This window comes from Notamacropus eugenii, chromosome 1 (genome assembly GCF_028372415.1).
Source record: "Notamacropus eugenii isolate mMacEug1 chromosome 1, mMacEug1.pri_v2, whole genome shotgun sequence".
NCBI classification, from domain to species: domain Eukaryota; kingdom Metazoa; phylum Chordata; class Mammalia; order Diprotodontia; family Macropodidae; genus Notamacropus; species Notamacropus eugenii.
In genome coordinates, this window is record NC_092872.1 from 376,993,515 (window position 1) to 377,014,503 (window position 20,989).

At 36.7% G+C, this 20,989-nt stretch overlaps 1 protein-coding gene across 4 annotated transcripts in view; it reads left to right on the top strand.

The window, feature by feature from the left end:
- The window catches only part of ARHGEF37 (Rho guanine nucleotide exchange factor 37), a 76,807-nt gene that overhangs the window by 14,885 nt on the left and 40,933 nt on the right, over positions 1-20,989 (top strand). The window contains exons 2-3 of one of the 4 annotated variants that reach the window (XM_072630685.1): positions 13,879-14,023; positions 14,584-14,704. The exons of 1 other annotated variant lie outside the window; for it this stretch is intronic. In XM_072630685.1, the coding sequence (XP_072486786.1) occupies positions 14,021-14,023; positions 14,584-14,704 (124 nt within the window). In that variant the 5' untranslated portion in view covers positions 13,879-14,020. Of the gene's footprint in view, positions 1-13,878; positions 14,024-14,583; positions 14,705-20,989 lie in introns of those variants that run through there. 2 more of the 4 variants (XM_072630682.1, XM_072630686.1) reach the window with 2 other exon arrangements.

Sequence of the window (20,989 nt, forward strand, 5' to 3'; positions counted from 1 at the left end):
TGATCCTCTCAGTCACATTGAGGGTGACACCACAGATCATTAACACTTAGTGATCTTTCAAGAGTGGAGGGAATAAGGTCCCCCTGAGAGGGGCTACCAACTACTCCCAAGCTCCAGGTACGTCCTCACATATAGAACAGGAAGATCAGGGCAGATCCGGGAGCAATTGAGCCTTGTCCCTATTCCCTTGAGTCATAGGGGTCCCTGCTTTCCTGCTTAGCCCTGTTATTTATTACATGTAATTGTGAGCAAATTACATCCCCTCTCTGGGTCTCATCTAGAAATACTCCGAGCAAGAGAATTTACGATTGTGACTATACCCAAGGAGGTTATTTGGCAGCAAAATAATCATTGGAACAATTTACATTTATATAGCACTTCACCTCGTATAAAGTGCTTCACAAGCATTGTTTCATTTGAGTCTCAAAATAACTGTGCGCAAGAGACAACAGGTTATTCCTATTTTACAAATGAGGAAACAGGTTCAAAGAGGTTTCGCACTCAAGGTCACCCAGCCAGGAATCCTATAAGAGGTGGGATTTGAATTCAGTTCTCCCTGATTCCAAGGTTAACACTTTATCTTTTATACCATTGTCTCTGGGGAAAAAAGGATCGTGTTGAACAAAATGTTCCAAACAGCATTATCTATGATTACAAAAAGCTGGGGAGTGAGGGGGAATGTGTGCCCTACAGTTAGGGAATAGCTGAACAAATTGTGGCATATGAATGTAACAAAATGTTGCTGTGGATACTAAGAATTCAGAGGAATGTAGGTGATCAAGGTAGAATCAAAAGAACAGGCAAAATGACAGCAAAATGCATATTAAGTCCATCAGTCCATTAGTATTTATTAAATACCTGTTTTGTTCCAGACACTGTTAAGAAGTAGGCTTATAAAGAAAGGCAAAGAAGCAACCAAACTGTGGTTAATACAATGGTCTGTGTTAATATCATGCTATTACAACCCAATGACATATTCCCTTTTGTTAACAATGTGTAAACAAATTGGGGGGTAGGATGTACTTTGTAGGGGATTTGTTTGGGTGTTTGTTTAGTTGAGACGTTATATCAAAACATTTTCAGTACATTTTTGTTTACTTATTTTTTTAAAAAGGAAAATGTCAAAGTAAAAAAAGGAAGATAAAATGAGGAAATTGATCTAGATGACCTCTGAGTTCCTTCTAGTTTTGCATTTTATGATTTTTTTAGGGGTCATTGTAACGCACTCCATCTTCCTAGGAGGGCAGGGAGCTCTTGCCTGCTAACAAAATCCATGTTAAAAAGCAGTTTGACCTGAAGTTTCCTGACCCACCCTGTACCTTACTGCCTGAATCCTGCCTTATGATTATGCTATGATGAAGTGAGATTTCTCCACTAAAATAAGATGTCCATCATGGCCCCCATCTTTAAGAAAAAGACTCTGGTCCTTACTAACTGCCATAAAAAGTTAGAATTGAGGTCTAGTCTAACCTCTGTCCTAAGGCAGGAATCCCCTCTCGGTCATCCCTTGTTTGGGGAGAAGTACTGCTTCTGTTTTAGAGTTTCCAAAGAACTTACTATTATTAGCAGCAGCATCTTTTAGTTTGGTGAAACCTGGGTGTATGTCCTGCCTCTGACACTTACTAGTTATGTGATGATGGGCAAGCCAATTAACCTGTCTGAGCTTTAATTTTCTCATCTGTCACATGGGGATAATAATACCTTTAGTAGTTACCCCACAGGATTGTTGTGAGGAGTGTCCCAATGAGAACAGTTTGTAAATGTGCTTTGGAGACCTCAAAGTATTATGTGTAAATGTCAGTTATTATTATTGTTCGCTATAATCTTCTGTGGTGGCCCATTCTTCAAAATCACTGAATTGAGCAACCACCCAGTCTTAACCTATGCATGAAAGGAATTCCAACTATAATCTACCTGACAACTGGTCATCCAGCCTCTGTTTAAAGACTATCTTGGGAGGGAGAACTCACCACCTCTCAAGGCCCAACCCATCTACTTTTGGAGTGCTCTGATGGTTAGGAAATGTATTTTGACCTCAAATTGAAATTTGCCTCTTCCACTTGTTCCTGGTTTTGTGCTTGAGCCAAATGGAGCAAGTTGTCCTTCCTCTGTAGGACGGGCTTTCAAATCCTTGAAGACAGCCATCATGGCTCCCCTCTCCCCTCCAAGTCCTTTTCCAAGGTAAACACACTCAGTTCCTTTAACTGATGCCCATGAAATGTAGACTCAAGACTTTTCACTATCCTTTTTGCAGTCCTACAAACACCACAGCTTTTCAATATCCTTCTTAAACTGCAACTCTCAAAACTGAACACCATTGCATTGGTTAGACTTTTCAAGTCTTTCCAAATTATTTTTCTTTGTAGTATATTATTATATAAATTACTCTCCTGGTTTAGCTCACTTTACTCAGAATCAATTCATACACGTCTTCCCAGGTCTCTCTGAATCCATCCTTTTTGTAATTTTCTTAAGGTGGAATAATATTCTTTTATATGTGTGTATCATAATTTGTTCAGCTATTCTCCAGTTTATGAGTACCCACTTTTTTTCCACTTTTTTTGCTATAATAAAGGGAACTGCAATGAGTATTTTTGCCCATAAGGATCTTTTTCCTTTTCCTTTTTTTTTTCTGAGGCAAAATAATGATAACATTGGGTCAGAATTTAATGATTTTATGGACATAACTCCAAAATGCTTTGCAGAATATCTCCAGGGGTGGGGAACCTGTGGTCTCAAGGACACATGTGGCCATTTAGGTCCTCAGTGCAGCCCTTTGACTGAATTCAAACTTCACAGAACAAATCCCCTTAATAAAAATTTGTTCAGTAGAACTTAGACCCAGTTGAAAGGATACACCCAAGGATCTAGAAGCTATATCAACTATATGCTGATAATTATTAATAATAGTAACAATCAACATGTGTATGACACTTTAAGATTTGCAGAATACTTTATAAATAAATATGATCTTTCCTTATAACAGTTCTGAGAAGTTGATGCTATTATTATGCCCATTGTACAAATGTGGAAAATTGAGGCTGAGAGGTCAAGTGACTTGCTCAGGGTCATGCAGCTAGTAAGTGTTTTGAGGGGTTCAGTGCTATCTACTGGACTACCCAGCTTCTTCATAGATGTTAGTGTGACGGTTTTTCCGAAACCCATTGTACAACTGTCATTTTGCTTTTTTGGTCATCTTTTTCAGTCAGAAGGGTGTGAGGGAGAACCTCAGAGTTCTTTTAATTTTCATTTCTCTGTTATTTATTTATAGCATTTTTTGCTAGTGTATAGCTTTGATTTCCACCTTTAAAAACTACCTTTTTACATCCTTTGGCCATTATCTATTAGAGGAATAGCTCTTGTTATATAGCTTTTTATTATAAATTTGAATCAATTCCTTATATATCTTGGTTATGAGACATTTATCAACAAAACTTGCTGCAAATATTTTTATTTTCCTGGTTAGCTGTTTTCCTTCCAATTTTAACTACATTAGTTTCATTTATGCAAGAACCGTTAAGCTGCTTTTGAGTCCTGACTCTCCCATCCGCTCTCCAGCTTTGTGCCATCTGCAAATTTGATGAGAGTGTCATCCACACTTTTGTTTGAATCATTAATAAAAATGTCAAATGGCAGAGACCACCGAGGTATTCCACTGGAAGCCTTCTGCCACAATGACATCGAACCATTAACAGCTAGTCTTAGAATCTAAACATCCAACTAGTTCTGAATCTGGGTGATTGCTGTATTGATTAATCTGTATCTTTCCATCTTCTCCACGAGAATAGTATGATACACTTGATCGAAACTTTGGTAAAATCTACGTAAACTGTATCCATAATATTCCCTTCATCTTCTTGTCTATATAAAAAAGAAAACAAGGTTAGATTGACATGGCCTGTTCTTGATGAAACCTTACTAGTTCATTGTAATCACTACTTTTTCTAAGTATTTGCCAACCGCCTCTTTAATGGTCCATTCTATAATTCTCTCAAAAATTAAAGTTAGGTTCACTGGGCTGCAGTTTACAGGCTCTGTTCTCTTCCCCTTTTGGAAATTGTGACGTTTACCCTTCTCCAATCTTAGGGCACCTCTCCCATTTTCTATGTTCTTGTAGATATCACTGACAATTCTTATAGAAACTGAAGATGTAACTCATTTTGGTCAGATGAGTTGAATTCATCATGGGCAACTGGGTACTTTCTTACTGTATTCTAGTGAAAAAAAAAATCACTTCTGTTTCTCACTCAGTTGATCTTAATTTAAATACTCTCCATCTTGCTTTCTCCTGGCTTTTATAGTTTCTCCCATGAGTATACTTTTATAATATACAATACAACCCTTCTCCCCAACCCCTTGTAAACACTTACCTATCTTGTTTGTTGTGAATAGGGTATGCCCATCCAAAGCCAGGATTTATTTATGGGTTTTCATTTCACCAAGTCTCAGCAATACTAGTGAGATCCAGTAGATATCCTTGTGGATCCTTTTATTTGTCACTCCAGCTCTGGGCACTTGTACACCACTTGTTGGACGTGTTACCACTGGCTTCTTTCTTGAGTTTTGTCTTAATTGTTATTCATCTTCCTTTTTTGGGGAGGGGGGTACAAAAAGTTTATTCCTCCTTAGAATATCCAACTCCCCCCTCTTCAGGAAATGCCTCAAATTTATTTGTTTTTTAACTCGAATTGTGCAGCTATCCTTTTCCTTCCCTTTCTCTGTTGTGAAATCCTCTTCCCCTTTCCAACATCATGACAGAGGTCAAGTCCCTCTTGTTTGACCTCAGATCCCTTTCCCTCAGCCCCATTAAAGCCTTGCTTCTGTTTTTTTAAGGAATACTTCAGTCTTCCTAACAAGTTAAAGCTTAGATAGGCATTTTGGAGCCCTGTTGCCTTCTTCTCTAGAAGGGAGATCAACCTACACTTGGAACACGGATAATAGTCATCCAGCTGTGGAAGAAATACAGACATTCCACAGTTGATTCAAGTTAACAGCACAATTTCACCTATTCTCTGAAATGTTTGAGATTTTCAGTCTTTTTCTTTTTTTTTTTTAATACTTTCAAGTGTTTATGTTTCAATACTTTTTTTTAATACTTTAATACTCAAGTGTTTATGTCTCAACCCTAAGTGTCTCATTAAAACTCACCTCTTAAGTACTTGATAACTCCACTCAACTTCATTTCCTTTTCTCATTATCAACTATTGTCGTATCTGCTATGCTTTCAGCCTAATGCCAGCTTTCAATTTATTTTTACTAGTTTTCTCCATTTACCAATCCACTCTCTCAATTTGCTTTACCCTCTAATTACTTCGCATACATGTTCTTACTTACCTTGTCTTCCCTACTCCCTTCTCCTTTTCCTTCTTGAGTCTTCTGTTCCTTCTTTTATAACTTTCTCTCATAGAAGCTCAGAGAATTCAGTTGTAGTTCAGCTCTCATTTTTAGGAAGTTTTTTCTTGGATTGAAGTCTGCCTCTTGCCACTGGTCCTAATTATGTCCTCTGGGGCCAAGCTGAGCAAGCCTAATCTATTTTCCATTTCAGAACACTTTATATGCTTGAAGATACCTATTATGTCTGTCTCTCACTGGCAAATCTTCCCTTACCTAGCTTAGTCTTAGTTCTACTAACCTATACTTATTTAACCACAAGGGGGAACTTATGACAGGGGGCAGGGGCCCTAAAGCTCCAGGCACTGATAAATGCATATTTTAGTGCTCCTACTCACACCGGTGACACATGGCTGGAGTCTTTACCCTTCTCCTCTGGGACTAGGCTGGAAAGGGAGCTGCCACTCATGGCCTCACAGATTAAAAGTGGTTGCTCTTTCCAGGTCACAGACTTTCTGACTCATATGTTCTGGGGATATTTTTGTTGGTCTCAGGTAGCTAATGAAGTTCATGTGTCCCCCTGAAAAACAAGGGCAATAACATCAAGACTCATTCTTTTTGGCTCTATACCCCCATCTCAACTTTTCTGAGCAAAACATCTTTCTCTTCTGTCTTCAGAACTTTGTACATTCAGTCACCTCAGCAAATTGCTAAGATTTGTTACTTGTAAACAAGTTCTTTATAAAGAGTCACAGTTAAATAGTATAAATATAAAATTAAATGGGGAAAATCAATATTTTCAGTCTTGACTGAAACATCTGGAAAAGGAGAATTGGAAATAGGAAGTGAAGAGATTGACTAGCCAGCAGGAAAACTTAGCCCCTCTCTGGAGTGAAGATAGGAAAGAGAGGGTTACTGTCTTGTCCTTCCAATTTATATCTGGGTTAGCAATACAGTTCCCAATAGGACCTCAAAATCCTAATATGTTCACTGTCTTTACTCCAGCCTTTGTCCTCTTTCCATACTTATCTGCTTAATTCTGACCCTCTATCTACTCTCCCTGCTGATTCCCCTGAAGTTGACTGCAATGATTTCTTCCTTTTTTTTTTTCTCAAGAGCCCCTTTAAAGTCTAGAGTCAGGGTACCTGAAAGCTCCAGTTAGTTTGTCCCAGATAAAGTCAAGACCACATGAACTTGGGAAATTCTGGGTAGTATCCTTCGCTAGCAAGGTCCCCCAAGGTTTCTATGGGCCTGGCAAAAGTAGGGTATGGTTTTATATCTCTTTACCAACCTCTCTCTCTCTCTCTCTCTCTCTCTCTCTCTCTCTCTCTCTCTCTCTCTCTCTCTCTCTCTCTCTCCCTTCCCTCTGTATGTGTGTGTATGTGTGTGTGTGTGTGTGTATGTGTGTTTCTGTGTTTCTGTGTCTGTCTTGTAAACTCTAGCCTGCCAATGTCTTTCTCAAACATGGAACCTAGAATTGCCCTAATACTCCATGTTTGATCTGATCAGAGCAGAGGACAGCAGAACTATCACCTCCCTGATGTGGAAACTAGATTTCTCCTCTCTTATCATTAGAAGCTGCCAAGCTAGACAAACAGGAAATCTGTGGAAGTGAGAATAGGTGCTAAGAGGAGTAGGAGGCTTTTTTTGGGTGCTTTTTAGAGAAGAATATATAAATACTTGTTAACAGTCTTTGGCTCAAGCTGAGAAATAACTTGGTTTGTTATGGACTGCTAAACTTAACAAGCCTAACCTTAGGTTAGCTGGGCGCTGCAGAGACGTGACCCCCTTACACCTTGGTGTCTTATGCCCAGAGTGGATATCTAACTATGTTTGTTTGAGAAGCTAAACCTGTTCTGTGAGTTTGAAATAACTGAAGCACCAAAGCATCTAGAATCAGTCAGCAACATTTCTTGATTTTCTTCAACTGTTTCTGTTTTTTGGTTTTGTTTTTTCTTTGACAAGGGAAGGATCAGTGAGGAGGTGGGGAAAGTGATATAGCTTGGACATGGATGTGATATAATAAACAAAAGATATCAGTAAAACTTTTAAAAAGCAACCTCACGTGGGAAGAGATTGTCTAGTTCTACCTGCTATATAGAGTGCTGTATGAAGAGGTATTGTCTTTAGATCTCTTGGGTCCTAGGTTCAGTTCTGTATCCTGTAAAGGTATTGAGCCAAGGTAGTGGTCATTCCTGTTCTTGTACCTGTCATTGTTCTTTGAGTTCGAGGCCTGGTATCAAACAGAACAAGAGCTGGCCTAATCTGGGTGAGTTTTTTTTTTCATACCAATAAGGATTGATCTGTATTCTAGAGAAAAGGTAGGGAGGTGAATTGACTTTCCAGAGGGTAATCCAGCCTTTTTAAGATGTTTAGTCACTATAGCTAAGTAGTTCCTAGAACTGAATTCAGCATTTATATATATAAATTGACCATCTAAGACTCAGATGATGGGCCTCTTTTTCTCTTCTCTGTTTTTTTCTGATCAGGGATCAGCAGTCATAAAATTACAAACATTAATCCTTAGAGATCGATCTTCTGATTTTGCAAAAAGGAGCTCTAAATCTGAAGTCAGAAAATTTCTTCTTGAATGCTGGTTCTGCTACTTATTATTTGTGAAACCTTTGTAAAATCAAAAGACAGAAGTTTCTGGGCCTCAGTTTCCTCATCTGCAAAATGAGAGGGCTGGCCTATATGATTTTCAAAGTGTAAGTTGTTATCATCGTCAAAGAACTGGAAAATCACAGGTAGCCATAGGATTTAGAGATGGAAGGGACCCCAAAATGACCCAGGAATACATGTGGCCTGCAAGGCTTTGTGTCTAAAGGGAGTAAGAATGAAAAGCTCCTCCTAGAAAACCCCAGGATAGTCAAGGAAGCTAGACAAACCCTATCCCAGAGTAGGATCCTTGGGAATGCCAGGGAGTGGTTCTAGGTGGTGACCAGCATGGCACTGCAGTGCTCTGACCAGGATTCCACAAGTTCAGGAACCCTGAGGACCTTAACACTCTTTCCTGGCATGTCAGAGAGAGCACTGAATGTCTAATATTCCAAACCTCAAAGATGGGATGAGTGGCTAACTCCAGGAAATAGAGATTAGCAAGAATCCCAAGGCAAGACCAAGCAGGGCTGACCACCCCACCCCAAAGTGTAGCAAGAGTGGAGTCTGGCTCTGTCACAAAGTCCTAACTCAGAAACAAAAAAAGCTAGAGAAGCAAGTAAGTGAAAGAAAACACTGACTAGTATAAAAAATTTTTGAAAAATCTAAAGATTTTCTCCAAAGAAGCATTGACAACTGCAAACAGAAACTCAAAGGGAAACATGGCCTTTCTACAAGGACTACATGAGTACTCAGAAGACATAAAAAATGAAATAAAAGCTCTTAAGGAAATAACTGGAAAGAGAATAAATAACATCACAGAAAGTGGTAAAGCTTAACAGACTTCCTAAAAACAAAAGCAACATTATCATTATTTTTTGCAGGTGGTGACAATCTGTGGCCATATGGCTCTACTCGGAATGCTGTCATAGACTGCCCAAATTCCTTACTCCCTCATATCTATCCATGCCAGACTTATCCTCTCCCTCCCACTACCCCATCCCCGTTCTGTTGATTATAAACAGCCATTCATATTCAGTATTCACCTTCCCCATGTAAATTACTTTGCATTTTGTATTTCATTTTTTTATATTCATGTTGCCCTTCCCTCACAATATAAATGTAAGATTTCTTAGGGGAAGAGTTATTTCAATTTTTATGTCTTCATGTCCCCTGAACCTAGCAGTGTGCCAGGTACATAGTAGGTATTTAATAAATATTTGTTGAGTTGAATTTCCTTCTTTTTAAAATACTAATTCTTCATTGATATTCTTGTTTGTTTCTCCCTATAAATTCTAATTTCTCACTATAGCATGTAGTGGGCTCTGAATTCATGACTATACCATTGGAGTTTAAAAGAAATTGAGTTTAAAGAAATTGACAAAAAATATTCAAGGGCAAAACCCAAATGCATAAATGGCAGAATGAACAAGTTAGTTATATGTTAATTGCAGTTTACAAAAAAGGAAACACAAATTGTAAATGATCACTTTAAAAAAGTACTCAACTTTACTAATAATAGGAAATTATGGAAGTCTGAGGTACCACCTCATACCTATTAGATGGACCAATATGACAGAAGAGAAAAATGGCAAATATTGAAGAGGATGTGGGACAATTGAGACACTAATGTACTACTGTTGGTGGAGTTGTGTACTGATTCAATCATTTTGGAGAGCAATTTGGAACTATGCCCAGAGGACTATAAAATCATGCAAAACCCTTTGACCCAGTTCAATTTAAAGAACTTCTGCCAGTCCTACTAAGCTGGAAAAACTTTGAGTATGACCTTGGTGATAAATTGTCCCTGCTGTTTGAGGACCAGCCTAGCTAAGTGTGGAGAAGTTCATCAGCACCTGTTCAGTCAACAGATGATTAATTCCGTGTCAAAAGAAAGCCGTGAAACCCAGAAACATTAGAAAATGATCCTTAGTCTTGAATAGTCCTTTTTCATTTGTACAGTGATAGTAACAGAGGGGTGGGAAGTTGAGTAGAGGGTGCTAATAACATAGCCTGGTTGTTAGACCATGCAAGTACATTAATTTAACTGTTAGTTTTTTACAAATTTTGTTCTTTGTTCACTGCCCCTAGAATTGATATACTTCTGGAGTAACTGAATCACACCAATATTTTTTTGTCTTTTTGTTTTATAAAAATATTTAATTTTTTCCCAATTACATGTAAAAGCAATTTTTAGCATTCATTTTAAAAACTTTTGAGTTCCAAGTTCCCTCCCTCCCTTCTCTCCCTTCTCTTTGAGAAGGCAAGAGATTTAATATAGGTTATATATGTATCATCATGCAACACATTTCCGTATTAGTCATGTTGTGAAAGAGGAAATTTTAAAAGTATGCTTTAATTTACATTTAGATTACATTGCTTCTTTCACTGGAGGTGGATAGCATTTTTGATCATAAGCCCTTTGGAATTTCTTGGATCATTGTATTGCTGAGAAGAACTAAGTCATTCACAGTTGATCTTTGTACATTATTGCTTTTATTGTGTACAATGTTCTCCTGGTTTTGCTCACTTCACTTTGTGTCAATTCATAGAAGACTTTCCAGATTTTTCTGAGAGCATCCTGCTTGTCATTTCTTACAGCACATTAATATTCCATCACAATCACATGCCACAACTTGTTCAATTATTTCCCAGTTGATGGGCATGCCCTCAGTTTCCAGTTTTTTGCCGCAACAAAAAAGAGCTGCTATAAGTATTTTTGTACATGTGGGACCTTTTCCCATTTTTATGATCTCCTGGGGATACAGCCCTAGAGGCGGTATTGCTGGGTCAAAGGGTTTTTCATGATTTTATAGTCCTCTGGGCATAGTTCCAAATTGCTCTCCAGAATGGTTGGATCAGTACACAACTCCACCAACAGTACATTAGTGTCTCAATTTCCCACATCCTCTTCAATATTTGTCATTTTTCTCTTCTGTTATATCGGCCCATTTAATAGGTATGAGGTAGTACCTCAGACTTCCATAATTTCCTATTATTAGTAAAGTTGAGTACTTTTTAAAAGTGATAATTTACAATTTGTGTTTCCTTTTTTGTAAACTGCAATTAACATATAACTAACTTATTCATTCTGCCATTTATGCATTTGGGTTTTGCCCTTGAATATTTTTTGTCAGTTTCTTTAAACTTTTAGACATTAAGGTGATTGTTAATTTTTTTCCATTTTCTGTTATATTTGCCATAAAATTTCCCCATTTTTTTCTCTTTTAGTCATTTATATGAAATATATGTATGTTAGAAATTTTTCATTGCTATAAAATTGAATATCTCTATCTTGTTCACAATAATCAATTTGCTTTTGTGTAGAAATTTATTTCCCTTTTAGAGTTGAAATAAATATTTTTCTTCAATCTTTTAAACATGTTTTAGTAGTTTTTATGTTTTCATATAATCCAACTGAAATTAATGTCGTACATGGTGTTAGGTGTGGTTGTGAGGATTTTTGCTGTTGTTTTTTGACATATTGCTAACCAGTTTTCCCAACTGTAATTATTAAATGATTCAAACTTATTCACCCTGAGATTGTCTCCTTCCTTTACTTTTTCCCCCTCAGCCATTTTACTTGTTCCTTTTTTTCTTTCAAAATACTTAACTTTGATACCTAAGTCTGACCCAAAGTCTCTGCGCTTTTCTGATTCTATAAATCAAAATCTCTTTTCAGGTTGGATCCTCCCTCTATAAATTTCTCAAATGTATGTAGCTTTAAAAATTGTTACCTTTCATCTTTTAAGAAAGTTTTATTGATGCTTTAAAAAGAATAGTGGCTCATTTCCCAGTGTGTGGGATGACAAGATTCCCTACTTAAATTAATTACTCAGAGGCCCCTCAAAGTGATGACAGAAAGTTCATTTATTCGATTCTCGAGAAGTGGGGCAATTCCTCCACCAGGTAGTCTGGAGGCAGGAAAAACCAAAGACAAAGGAAAAGCAGTGATACATATAGTCTCTAACCCAAGTCCCTCCCTCCGCACTGACCATTATCCTCATTAGCTGAGAATATGATCTTACATTCTAGATGTGAAATCTAGCCAATCCCTTCTGAAATGAAGACATCGAAGAATTATGTAAGTTTTATCCAATCATTGAGACCCTAATGTACTACACAGTTTTATATCCTTATATGGAATTATTCCACTCTAAAAATATTGTAACCTTGAGCTTCTTGGTCTTTCTTACCCTTGGGAGAAGAATTACAATCTGAGACGTCTTCACGAAACCTATTCCACTCACCAATAACCCTTCTCTCGCATATTAAAAGAAAGTCTAATTAAGTCAAACCAACATATTGGCCATATCTGATAATATATACCTGATTCTACAGTTTATCAGCTACCGCCTCTTTGTGGGGAAAAGATATGTGAAGATTTTTCAGCGCCCCGATCAAAGTTCTGAAGTCTTTTAATTTTTTTTTTTTTTGTTATATTGATCATGGTGTAAATTATTCTGTCCTTTCTGCTTACATTGAGGTCCCCCTCAACTAGTGCAGTTTTGCTATTTTCTCCTATAACTCACTTAACTTATCCTCTAAGAATCTGGATGTTATACTACTTCATGCTTATGGTTAGTATTGATATCCCTTCATTGTGGATAGTACCTTTTAGCAAGATGTAACTTCCTTCCTAGCACAGAAGGAATGTAATTACTAAATAGTAACTGTTTCTCTTTTACCCAGGAACCCTAAGGGTCTTCCCCTCCCAGTTTGATTTTTTTTTTTCATTAAAGGGGCCATCCCTTGAGTAACAACTTAAAAAAGCCTATTCATTGAATGGGTGTATCTCACTCAAAGTGAGAATGTAAGACCTTGGCCTGAAAGAGCCAGGATCTCCCCTTGCATCCTGGGCCATCTCTAGTCATCCTAGTGAATATCAGGCCACTAAACACAGATTTCCTCAGACACTTCCCAATTTCTTACCTGGCCGCCCTCCTTGTAGACTTCTTTACCTTCTCCACTGGGCCTGCCTGGTACCTTCTTTTCAGCTTTCTTTTTTGTATTTCCATCCTTAGACTATAAGCACCTTGACAGCAGAGGCTGTCTTTCTTTTTCATAGCACAACTTGTTATTGTTCACTCATTTCAGTCATATCCGACTCTTTGTGATCCCTTTTGGGATTTTCCTGGCAAGTATACTGGAATGGTTTGCCATTTCCTTCTTCAGCTTATTTTACAAATGAGGAAACTGAGGCAAGCAAGTTTAGGTCACCTGCGCAGGTCACAGAGCTAGTAAGTGTCTGAAGCCAGATTTGATCTTCTTGACTGCAGGTCTGGTACTGCTTAGCTGCCCCAATACACAGGACAATGTATGGCACATAAGCACTTAATCAAAGTTTATTGACTGGTGATTAGAGTCTAGTGACTTTTCTAAAATAATTCCAAATTATTTTTGAGACTAATTCATAGCTTTGTCAACAGAATTAGTATGTATGTCTTCACATTGTCCTTCAAACATTTACTGTTTAGGTTTTTTTGTTGTGGCCAATCTGATAGCTATGAAATACTTAATGTATTATTATTAATGATTTAGAGTGTTGTTTCATAATGTTGTTAACTTACAGTTCTTTTGAAAACAGTCTTATGCTTTAACTTCTTGGGGAGCCACCTTCATTCTCCAAAAAAGAGTGTTTATCTTTGCCGAGAAATTGATTTTTAAATGAAATCTAAACGTTAAACTTTAGGCATATTCACATTTCTGTTTCTGTCTTTTTTTTAATTGTAGAGAAATCTTGTTCAATTAGAATTGGTAGTTTTTTATATGATATGTTTCTTGATTGCTTATAAAATCATTTCCTTGTCACTTGAGTCTTGAAGTTCAACAATAATGTGTCTAGATGAATTAAATCTGAAGTTAATATCTATTGATATCATGAGAATTTTAGATTTAGAATTGGAAGGGACCTAATAGCTCATATATTTCAAATAATTCATTTTACAGTTGAGGGAACTAAGGAAGGCCAAGAGAATTTGACTCACCTGGCAAGTCATGACAGATCCATCCATGATTCAAATCCAAGTCTTCTGACTCTAAATCTACTGCATCATGCTTCTGCCCAACCTATCCCTTGTTTTCAATATTTATGGTAAATTTTCTTGTGCAATTTAACGTAACATGGTGGCTAGATTATCTTCTTCTACACAGTCTTTGGGAATCTTGATACTTCCTAAGTTTTCACACTTTATTCTTTCTCCCATATCTATGACTATTGTCTACATTGTTTTAAAAACCTTTAAAAAATTCTTCTAAAAAACTTATTTTTCTCTATTCCTTCTGCTGTTATTTTAATGTTTAATAAAATATTTCCATCTGTCACCAAATCAATAGCTTTCATTATGTTATCAATAGATTTTGTCAAACTGTTGAGTTTCAACATCATCTTTTCTGGAATTTTTTAGTTTAGTTCCATCTTTATTTTGAAATCTGATTTTTCTAAATAAATTTAGTAGCACGATATGTTTATTATCCATTTTATTGTATCTTGAGAAATTTCTAGCTTTGTTGATGAAATTCATGGTGATGTTTTGTAATCTTTTCTTCTGAGAGTTTCTGATAGTTTTGCTAGATCCAAGACCTCAATAAAAGACCTTGATTTATTTCATATCTGTGCTTTTGACCTCCTGTTTTGATCTCTATACCTTTTAGCTGCCAGAAGGAGACTTGGATGTGATATTCTCAAACATTAATGATATTATCAAGGTCAATAGCCGTTTCCTCAAAGGCCTAGAAGAGGCGGAGTCTGATGAACAACTGGTTTGTTTACTTGGTAAGTCCACAGAGGCTCAGCAGAACGTCACTGAGTTAGCTGGCTTGAGCATCTGGCCCCACGTGAACTTCAGCTACTTATTTAACACGTTTATGAAGGGCTTTCTATGTATAAAGCCCTATGGGAGACACTTAAGATGCAAAGTAGTGATGGAGTATGTAACAGGTTCTACACCTCTACCCAATTGTTCCCTATATGGGTGGATATGGGAATCATAGGCTTAGAGGAAAGTCTAGCTTAAAAGCCAGTTCTTAATACTGTCTCCAGGTCCCTACTAACTTGACCAACTCAAGAACTGTTTTTAAATGCCCCTAGAAAAGGAGTGACATTCTGTCAGCTCAGCACAACTAGGTTATTGGACGTTATAAGAGAGCAGATGATCTTATAGTATAAAGAACAACTTCCTAACATGGGATGGACCACCTCAAATCCCTAATGCTAGAGGTGTTATCAAGTGAATTTCTCCATTAGTATAGCTGGACTTGTGAAGTGTCCCCCAACTCTGAGATTCTGTGATTTTCTAATTCAATTCTGATTTTTCATTTCCTTTTTCTGTGCAGTTTCCTGTCCCTCTCTTTATAACAGTATTAATTCAAGGAATTGTAGGTACTTAATAAATGCTTGTTACCTTGACTTGCTATTAACAGCAATAATAATAGCTAATGTTTTATAGTCTGTTCCAAAGTATGCTATATTCATTATTGCATTCGATCTTAATAACATTATGAATAGGTAGTATAAGCAAGTTTTTTTTTTCTTTTTATTTTTTGGATGAGGAAAAAAGACTCAGAGAAATTAAGTCTTGTCCATGGTTTCATAACTAGCCAGTCACACTCTGACTCCCAATCCAATATTCTTTCCACTGCCAAGTAGTTAGAGTACAGTTTATTTTATGTTAATTTCAATTGTCTCAATAATGACATATGAGAGACATTCTAATTTCATCACCTATAAAAACCAGATTGGGGTAGAGTTACTTCTGTAGCTGGATCATCGCATCCATTTTACTATATTTTTCCATGTTGGATGATCCCACATATGTGTGCTATCCCTAAAATATAGCCAGAACCATGTTTTTGCTAATAAAAATATATGTTTATTAAATTAATAGTATGAATTAGATAGTCACTATTAGACATTGTTTAATATAGAATTATAATAAAAAAGTATGATTGAAAGAAAATATGAATGTTAGGAAAAAGGTTAACATTCTCAGTAATTCATTGTATCTCTGATCTTCTCAATGTAAATTTGTCAAACCAGGCAGATTATAATCCGTCTGTGCTTTTTCATCCTAGAAGATTCTTGTTGGCATCCTTTTCATAATACTCCATTATGATCTGCACCAGATGTCTTTCTCTGACTCTTTTAACTTGTCATGGGTACCAGAATAGTACTTGGACTAGTCATCTCATCACATAAGCAGCCTGTCTTCTTTCTGGCTGTGCGTTTCCAAGATGATGTCATGCCACTGCATCTACAGATATTATTCAGTAAATACCTATTAAATGGCCACTATGTGTAAGTCAGTGTAACACTAGCAGAGAGCTAGAAAGATCTGGGTGCAAGTCTTGTCTCTGACTTATGACACATATTGGCTGTGTCATAAGAGAGCAGAGATGCCAGACAAGTCAGTTTTCAGTGTTCTAGGCAACTCGAGAGTATAAATTACTGTGAGGGTATAGATCTGCATTGTAGAGGGAGTTTCCTCAATCCAGGAGCTGCCTTTGTTCATGAAATCACAAATCCAATCCCAATTTCTGATCCCTATTTACTAGACAATGGGAGTACAAAGATTAACAATGTCTTTGCTTTCAGGGGATTTACATTCTCCTGGGGTCACTTAATAGGTACACAGATATGTTTAATAAACTTTGCATTTATTTAGTAGAAAGTAATTCAGAATGAAATGAGAAATAATAACTAGGAGGAAGGGGAACAACCTCATGTAGCTATGTTATGCCTGAACTGTACTTGAGAGGAAGCTAGGGATTCCTCATGGTAGAAATGAGGAGGGAGCACATAAGGAATGCGAGGGACCATTTTATGCAAAAGCATGAAGGTAGAAGATGGAATATTGCATACCAGAAACAGCTAATGAGCTAATTTGACTGAAGTGGAGAGTATAGGATAGAGAATGCTATGCAATAAGACTAGAAAGTTATGTGAGAACTAGATAGTAAAAAGTTTTAAATGCCAGAGTGAGAACTTATGTTTTATTCTAGCAGTAGTAGGGAGCCACTGGAGATTTTTGAATAGGGAATACAATGGTCAAATCTCTGTCTTAGTGTTATCGATTTAACGGCCATATGGGAGGATTGGTGAGATTGAAGGCAGGGAGACCAATTAAGAAACTGTTGCAGATAGTACAGACAAGGGGTGATATGGCTGCATGAGTTGGGTATGATCAACAGGTACTGGCAACTGACTGGATATGGGCATCGAGGGAAAACAGAGATTCAAGGATAACTCTTAAGTTACAAACTTGGGTAGCTAGGTTAGTAGTCCCAACAAAGAAACAGGGAAATTTCAAGTAGGGATGGGTTTTAGAGGAAATATAATTAGTTCAATTTTAGAAATATCATTTGTAACATGCTAGAGGTTGCTTCTGTCCATCATGTATCTATCTCTCCATTGCCTTTAGATCAGCTGCATTTTTAAATTCGTTGATATATGGTTATATGGCATTATCAGGACAATAGTTGTATTGATAAATCTTTTTTATTTTGTTTCATTTTGTCAGGGAGAGTACTATCATTGAATGTTGGGGGTGTAAGCTCAGTTTTCACGTGAACAGTCTCGGGCAGGTAAAAGTGAGGACTTCTAAACCTCAGATCTCTCACGAGGCCCCCCAGGGACAGCTGGGGATTGAGGCATGAAAACTGAGCTTACACCCCCAACAATTGAAAATACTGTGCATTTTGCCAAATATGGTACAATGCACTCACTTTTTTCTGTTCAGTTCTAGACCTAGTTCTTTGTTCACCTACAATGCCTATTCAAGATATGTGTATTAATGATCAGTTAAAGCCTGCCTGTCCAATTGCATACTTCAGTCTAGACACTAGAAATTCTTTGTCCATTTGTTTTTTTCTGTGTGGATTATTAGGCTCTTTCATATTGTCATGAATCTTATTAAGGAAACCCTTTAGCACTCTGAGTTTTTAATATAATGAACAAAGTACAAACGATAAACAAAAACATTTAGAAATCTCCCCATCTATAGGTAATCCATTTTCATTTGGATGTGCAGAACATCTTCTATGATATAGGTGAACGCTTCCATTGAATATACAACTTCCCCTCCACAACAACTTCATTTGTGTAAAAAGTGTTCTGTAGTTGTGTTCATATAGTTCCTGGGTTTGTTTTAACAGGTAGACTCCCAAGTATTTTGTACAGTCTTTTAAATGAAATTTCTTTTTCCATCTCTTTCAGCTAGACTTTGTTGGTAATCTATAGAAATGCTGATGGTTTATATGGGTTTACTTTATATCCCACAACTTTGCTGAAATTGTTACTTATTTACACTAGTTTTTTAGTTGGTTCTCTGGTATTCTATAAGTATACCAATAATCCACCTTCTTAAGTCTTTCAAAGTTGTTTCTTTTTTTTTCTCTTATTAGTCAGGAGGGCTTGGTTTACTCATTTTGATCAAGTCAAGTAGCATTTCTTAACCACCCACCACATGCCCAGAGCTGTGCTAAGCTCTGGGGATACAAAGAAAGGAAAAAATGAAAATAACAGCAGCCCTGCTGTCCAGGAGCTCAGACTAGTGGGAATGATACTATGTCCTCTATATAATATATATTCCTGAAATTTGATGTCACCATTTATCTTTCTTAATATTGCAACTCAGTGTATTTTTTTTTGGTGAAGTAGGGATTATCTCTTTTTGAGCAATGACTTATTTGTTTGTTTTTTCTATTAATAAGCATTTATTTTCTCTCCCTTCTTCTTCCCCATACCCATGCCCTTGGAAAAGAAAAACAAAACCTTTGTAAACAATATTTATCTTCAAGCAAAACAAGTTTCCAAAACATATTGGCCATGTTAAAAAAAAAAGTCTTTTCTTTCAGGTCTTTCAAAGTCGTTTGTCTTTACATTAATTTATCATTTAAATTGTTATTGTGATTTGCTCACTTCATTCTACTTCAGTTCTATTCTCCAAGTTGATAAGCAGATAAAAGATATGAATAACCAGTTTTCCCAGGAAGAGTCAAGCTAACAATAGCTACATGAAAAAAAAAGTGTTCCAAGTCATTTAATAATTAGAAAAATGAAAGTTAAAGAAACTGAGACTCCACCTCACATCCATCCGATTGACCACGGTGACAAAATGGAAAATGACAAATAGCGAGAGGAGCTGTGGGAAAACAAGCACATTAATGCTTTAATGGTAGAGCTATGGACCGCTCCAGCCATTCCTGAGAACAGTTTGGAACTATGCCCAGAAAGTGACTGAACTGAGCCAGCTCTTTAACCCACTAAAACTGCTACGAGGCTTATGCTCCAGAGATAGGAAAAAGGATCCATGTGTACAAAAATATATTTATAACAATTTTTTGTAGTAACAAAGTCCTAGAAACTGAGACAGTTCCCATCAATTGAGGAATATATGAACAAATGGTAGCATGTGAAAGTAATGGAATATTATTGTCCCTCAAGAAATGATGAAATGCTTTCAGAGACCTGGGAATTTTTATATGAACTGATGCAGAGTTACGTGAGCAGAACTAGTAGAAAAAAATATGCAACAACATTAAGAAAACAAACAACTTTGAAAGGATTAAAAGTGCTTATCAGTGCGGTGATTGACCATGATTCCGGAGGAACAGTGATAAAGCATGCTACTTACTTCCTGATAGAAAGGCAATAAATTCTGGGTGCAGAATGAGATGTATAGTTTTAAAAGTAATTCTTGTGAGAATTCATTTTGCTTGACTAGACAGATTGGTTACAAGGTTTTAGTTTTTCTTTTTGTCCCCTTTATTTTCTTTTTCCATAGAGGGAGTTGGGAAGGAGAGAAAATGGGTTTTTGTTAATTAAAAAAATACATAAAAACTAAAAAAAAAAAATACACCTGTACCAATTCACACAAATTTTTCCAGATTTCTCTGAAATTGTCTTTTTTCCATTTCTTATAGTATTACATTTATATACCATAGAATACATTTATACATAGAATTACATTTATATACCATAATTTGTTCTGCCACTACCCACTTTATGAACACCCCCTTAATTTTCAGTTCTTTGACATTACAAAAAGAACTACAATAAATATTTTTGTACACCCTTTCCTTCTTTCTTTGCGGTATAGCCTTACTAATAGTATCACTGGACCAAAGGGTATGTACAGTTTAGTATTTTGGGGAGCATAGCTGCAAAGTGCTTTTCCAAAGTGGCTAAGTGAGTTCATGGCTGTACCAAAAGTACATTATTGATGTGCTTGATTTTCCATAGGACCCCGCCCCACCAAGATTTGTCATTTTCCTTTTTGGTCAATTCTGCCTATCTCTTAGGTGTTATATACAAAGTTGTCTGTCTTTACAGTGCTATTGTATAAATTGTTCTCCTGGTTCTGTTTGCTTTACATTACATCAATTTGTACAATTCTGCCCAGGTTTCTCTGAAACGAAACTGTCCCCTTTTGTCATTTCTTACAATACAATACAATACAGTAGTATTCTATTACACTCAGTTTGTTTAGCTATTCTGCAATTGATGTGTACCCTCCCCCCCTCCCCAGATTTCAGTTCTTTGCTATAATAAAAATAGCTACGATAAATATTTTTGTATTTATGGAGATCTTAATATATTAGTGGTACCTTGTTGGAAGAAAGTCTTTAAGGCAGTTATTTTGTTCTGCTGAATCAAATGCTTTAAAAATAATCAAACACCCTTTGATCCAGTAATACCATTTCTAGGACTGTATCCCAAAGAGGTCATAAAAATGGTAAAAGGACCCACGTGTATAAAAATATTTATAACAGCTCTTTTTGTGGTGACAACGAACTGGAAATTGAGAGGATGCCCATCAATTGGGGAATGGCTGAACAAGTTGTGGTATATGAATGTAATGGAATACTATTGTGCTATAAGAAATGATTAGCAGATCGACTTCAGAAAAAACCTGGAAAGATTTAGATGAACTGATGATGCTGAATGAAGTGAGCAGTGACAGTAACAGCCATAGTGTGTGATGACTGACTTTGATAGACTTCGCTCTTCTCAGCAATGCAAGGACCTAAAACAATTCCAAAAGACTCATGATGGAAAATG